The sequence below is a fragment of the Fukomys damarensis genome, unplaced genomic scaffold, assembly GCF_012274545.1.
Source record: "Fukomys damarensis isolate Sample0158 unplaced genomic scaffold, DMR_v1.0_HiC HiC_scaffold_38, whole genome shotgun sequence".
Lineage (NCBI taxonomy): Eukaryota > Metazoa > Chordata > Mammalia > Rodentia > Bathyergidae > Fukomys > Fukomys damarensis.
This window is the reverse complement of record NW_022900950.1, coordinates 81812617-81818616: the sequence shown is the minus strand read 5'-3', so window position 1 is coordinate 81818616 and position 6000 is coordinate 81812617. Positions and strand designations below refer to the sequence as shown.

Below are 6000 nucleotides of genomic sequence, written 5' to 3'. Positions count from 1 at the left end.
TAATAAATACACTTGCTATTTGAAACTGAATAACCAGGGAATGGTTCTCTTATACACACACACACACACACACACACACACACACACACACACACACATCCCCATTATTGCATAGGCTAATGCGCTGCATTACACATGCCCATCTCTTTCATTTGCCAGGCATTTTCACAATTAAATTGCCACTAGTGAAATACAAGTTTCTGAAAAGATGTGTAGGAGGACCGGAGCCTCATGAGTTAATGGGTGTCCATGAGTGTAGGACATAGGAGAGATGTGTTCTGAGGTGAGGAAGAGGTGACTTGCCAAATTGGTCTCTTATTCTCAACTTCTGTGACTTTAAAACTCACATTAGTAAATAGCTCTAATAAATATTTTAAAAACACTTCAATACTTTATGTTTTTACCATCTAGTATTCTACTGCAAATTAGCACACACTTCACCACTCTCAGTTGCTGGCACTTATCTGAAAAATAATAATTGTATCAGAAAAAAGGGAAAAGTTCTGAGAAGAATTTTAAATTACATGGTTAGACTTTTATGTTAGCAATGTCCATGCCATAAATTCAACCATTGGGCTATACTCTTAATAATAACATCTTCTCTGATACTAGCCCAGGTAGAGTAAGAACCAGTGCATTACTATTATTTGTGATACTCTGGGTAACTAGATGTTTTAATACCACCTCTCTTCATTTACAAAACTACTGGTCACCCTGACTTGACTTCATTTTATATGTTACAAGTATTTCACCATTTTAAATAGTTAAGAGGCTATATTTTTTTTTTAAATCCATTCTCTCCAAACTGCCTTTGCTGACCTATATCCTTAAGGTCTGTTAGCCCTCTTTGAACATTGACTTATATTTGATGTAGTCTATTTGTGTAATTAATATATAGCACTTTGGAAATTTTCAGATTCCAAGTAATACTGTAATATAAAATAAGCATACAAAATATGTTGTATTATTTAGCTTTGAAATATTGCCAGAACATATATCTTACTTTAAGACAAGATCACTGTATCATAAAACTTTAGAAATAATATTAAACTTGAGTCATACAAAGAAATATTGGCATGCTGCTGCTATATAAACAAGATCTAAGCTTCTAATTGTAACAGTGTTTTTCAAACATATGATGTGTGGAAGGTAACAAACCATTCTATTGGCTTACATTATTAAATCAATTTTCTTTATAACTTTCTGTATGGCCAGTTAATATTTCCAAATGATCATTTGTAAAATAATTTTTTCAATATATGTATTGCCTGGATGAACACTTTGTGTTTGTAGGATATTTAAGCATATTTGCATTGAAATTTGCAATTACATCCAAATGCATAGAGAACTGGGTCTGACAAACTTGTATAATGAAATATAATATCAGAAACAGTTCAACCTATTTGACTATAGCTAAATCATCACTAAGATCAGCCTCATAAATTCCTAATAACAAACTCATTCAGGCCAACCAACAATACCAGACTGTATTGGGTGAGATTCTTCTGTACTTCTCTCACAAAAGCAGTGCTCTGACATCTCAGAGGGCATTGGTTGGGTACTTTTCTGGTGTGTAAGAGACTCTGGCTTTCATCCACAGCATCTCAAATGATAACTAATAATAATAGTAATAATAGTAAACAACACTCTCAAATTTTGATGACTCAAATTTCTGCAAAGTAACCCTAGCCTTAGCCAATGAATTTTCTTCCTATTACATAAAATGGTATCAGACTTACATACTAGTTATGTCTGTGAAAGCCTTTCTGTGTTCACCTTCATATTTATTGCAGGAACTCATCATCCTCTTATGAAATTTCTCTGACAGTGCCAGGTGATGACACCACCAACTCGCACTCTCCATGGGCAAGACTTCACATATCCTCTATTTGCCATTTTGAGGCTTTCTTTCCAAATCTTTTTTTACCACTTAGCATTTTTTTATGTTCCTCTCATTTTTTAAAAAACTTAAAGTTTTCTAAGCTCATAAGTACACCAAAAATCTGAAGTCAATTATTCTGTCTAGTTCAATAATGCAAATGGGCAATTTTAAAGACCCATTATACTTGTACTCAGAGAGTTACACTGTTGGAAAAACCCCCACCAGCTAATCTGTTATATGGATTTAATGTTTCCCTGCCCTGCTGATTTTTCTCCTCTAATTTTTATATCTATGTATTCTCTTTTGTTGGTTAATTTTCAGTTTATCTTATCACATATCGTTCTAGTACTCAGTTCTAAGTCATGCAACTCAATGTGTGTTTGGAATATAGACTGATATATTTAGATATAAACTGCTGAGTTCAAAGTTCATGTGCCTTGCTCAGATGTCTCCCATGACATAAATATCTGCCTACTTTGAACCTTAGTGACAAAGTCCAAAGTCAACATATAAAAACAAAAGCAAACCTGTGAACTCTGAAGTGTATTACTTAAGAGACTAAGTAACAAGGATGATTCTAGGAGTCTTAACAACCAGCAAAATGAAATCATTAACTGCATCTCACATGAGGAAGACAAAGGAAGCGGGAAGGGAAGACCAGAAATTCAGTTTTGAACTTGACATGTAGGCTGTCTTATTAGATATATAAATAGACATGTGAAAACTGCACGTGGATATGTGACTCTGACGTTCAATTTTGAAGTTCATTGTTGGGCGTCCTGGGCAAAAGGACAGTACTCAATGCCCTTTCAGTATAGACACCAAAGGATTGAGCCTGTGAAAGAAAGATAGATACCTAGGAGCTTGGACTCTAGGAATTGATGAGATAAGTAGGAATCATTGCAAGTACTGAATAGGCCTGACCAATAAACTGCCTATGGCAGTGCTAGAGGAAAAATGAAGGGGTAAAAGCATTTCTTCTGGCCGTTTTCTCACTCTCATTCTTCCAGCAGCTCAGATGCTTGGAGTCACACTTGTCTGCTTTCCCTGGTATCAGAGATAACAGCGTTGAGTCCACCAGGGAAGCTTGACAGCGCGGCAGGATATCCACATGCTCCGTTCCCACACTGACCCAGGCCTCCTGCACTGCCCACCTGGGTCACTGGTTGCCCATGCAAATCCCCAGTGCTGATTTTGCCCTTGCCCCCTTCCAAAGTGTTATCCACACATAGAATGGTTCTATCTAATGGTAATCAGATAATAGTATTCCAGAGCAGAATGTCGAGTGTTCTCTTGGCCCTCCCAGAGCAAACAAAGCAGAGCGCCCTAGTGGAGCACAAAGTCTCTCATCCCTGCGAACTTCCTGGTTGCACTTCCTACTCCACTACCTTCACTCACGCCAGTCCAGGCCCATGTAGATGTTTCTGACAACAACAGAACACTTTTATTACAGTATACTTGCAACTGTGTTCCTCCGTAGATCATGGTCTCCCTGTATATACATGCGTGTATCCTATCATTGCACTTGAATTTTGTTAACAATTAGTTTAATTTTGTGGCCGTATATTTAGTTGTCTCTTTTCAGGTCGACACTGTCACCTTTGTTGTGACATCTTTCCAAGTAGAAATCATTACCATGTATGCAACATGTTCCCCAAGGCAATTGCTTAACTATGTTGTTTACTTTCAATCTCTTCTGTAGTTTATAAAAAGTGATTCATATGTATATAGTGAAAGAATGACTGGCTGAATGCATGGAGAGAGAGAGAGAGAGAGAGAGGCTGAGACTCATTCATTTAAAAAAATGCCACTTTGGAAAATTTAAGCCTGATAACCCTATAATTATGAAAGGATAATGTATTTGACAGAAATAATTTACATTTAAATTACCAACAGTAATTTTAAGTATGAATCAAAAGTAGAAACATCAATGAACCAATAAAGGGCAGCACAGAATATAAAATGAGGGGTTGCATAAGGTAATCTGAGAGAATCAGAAAACTCAAAGTCTTAACACCAGAGCCTTAGGTTAGCTAGTTTAATACATATACATTTGTCAATATAGTTATTTTTATTATCAGAATTTGAATTAGGGATTAATGTTTGCAACAATTTGTTTTTCATGTTTCTTTTTATTGTTACCACAAATTATTGTCATTTGTGTAATCCTACAGTTCATTATATATGTCATTACCATTTTTATTTAAAATATCCTTCAAAATATTTTTGGTGTGAGACCCTGAGAATTTTAGATAGAGTAAATTGCTTGAATTAAATAAAAAAGAGAGGGCATGATATCTACTTTAAAACTTGAAAAAGAACTAATTCTTTTGAGGTTGCCTGGTAACTAAGAAGGAGTATGTCAAATTAAGAGACAGGTCTAACTGGAGCAGCCTTTGAGTAAATAATAGAATTGTTGTCAATTTTAGCCTTAAAGAAGTGAGACAGGGTCCAGTTCTAAGTTAAACTGAAGGAATGACAGTTGAAAAATCTTTTGTATTATGTTAGTGAAATTTTCCACTGTTTGCCCTTAAAATTCATGGTTAATATAGAGTAATTCAAAGCAATTTCTGAACACATCATTCAATATCTATTGAAATTAAATAGAACAGATTCAGAAAGAGAAACTTGAGATATTTATAGCTAAGTGGATTCACATTGAGGCCATACTCTTAAGTAAAATTAATAAATCACACATCTGTAAATAAGAAGTTTCTCTGGTGTGAAAAACTAAAAGTGTAAATAAGGATCAAAATGTATAATTAATATTGTGTAATAGGAAGGAAAGATATAGAATAGTAGGGGAAGTGAAAGGAGTAGGGGAAAGGTAAGAAGGGAAAATAAAAAATAAATGAAAAGGAAAACATGGAAACAATGTCTTTGTAAATATGGAAGGGTGGAGGGGCTGAGGGGAGGGCAGGGGAATGGGGAAAAACTGTAAGCAAGATACACCATGGAAAGGTAAAAGATCCCAATGATGAATGTAACTGTACTGTGTACCTAAAATGGACCAATAAACTTAATAAAGATAAAAAGAAATTAAATGCAATAGCCTAAGGCATTTGAGAATTGTGAGTATTGACTTACTCATTAATCACTTATTTATTTATTAATCCATATTCATATGATGTAGGTTTCTTAGAGAAATTTATGTCCACCGAGTGTCATCCTCTACTACACTAAAAGGTTTAATATAGATTTTTTAGGTGAGAATTGTGTTACAATGTCTGTAGAGTAAGTGTGCCCAAAAGGGAAATAAACTTTGACTCCTTTTGATGATATTTTGTAATAGAATATTGATCACATATTTACTTAAAGATTTTAACCTACTTTTGTTTTAATTCCAGCAGGAAAAAAGTCAAGAAAGTTCAAGATTCAAAGGTAAGGAATGAATGTTTTAAAATAATAGTTACATAAAATCACTGAATAAGGAAAATATATGATGCTTGTCTGAAAATAAAGTTACGATAAAAAATGTTCAGTTCCTTTTAAAGTTGTTGTGAGCCCTCGGAGAAAGCCCCTCTCCCTCAGGCCTCCTGTGTTGAATTCTCTCCCTTGTGATGCTCAACACAGCCTTTATGTATTCCTTGCATTGTTCCAAGGAAATTCCCTCACCAGGCACTATCCTTATGTGTTCTGGCATGTCTATTAATTGGCAGGTGGAATCTTTCAAGAACTCATTATTTATTTTTATTTTTATTTAAGATAAAAGTTTGAAAATATTTCTACATTACAAGCTGATGATGTCTTAGTTAAAATAATCAATTCTAGTAAGATATAAGATTACTCTTTTTTTCTATATGTTCTCTTAAAAATTGTTAGTAGTGAATGCTTGTAGTACGTAATTAAAATCATCATGGGAAGTTGGTAAATGTTCATAATGCCTCAATTCTGTGCCTCAATTCACCCATCCCACCCTCCACCTTCATCTCTTTTATATAGACTCTAATTTTTTAGTAGTGAGTGGTGGAGAGCTAGACTCTTAGTTTTAAAGTTTAGCCATTGAAACTGTTAATATATGATGCTTTTTTTTTTTTTTTGGTACCAGGGAATATGATGTGGTTTTTTGATACAAAAGAATTCCATGAATGTATGCTCTTGCTGCCCTTATAATGATG

At 34.5% G+C, this 6000-nt stretch overlaps 1 protein-coding gene across 1 annotated transcript in view; it reads left to right on the top strand.

The window, feature by feature from the left end:
* The window catches only part of Fstl5 (follistatin like 5), a 716962-nt gene that overhangs the window by 149326 nt on the left and 561636 nt on the right, over window positions 1-6000 (top strand). Inside the window, exon 3 of the mRNA XM_033759984.1 lies at window positions 5230-5263. Coding sequence (XP_033615875.1) covers window positions 5230-5263 — 34 coding nt within the window. The remainder of the gene's footprint in view (window positions 1-5229; window positions 5264-6000) is intronic.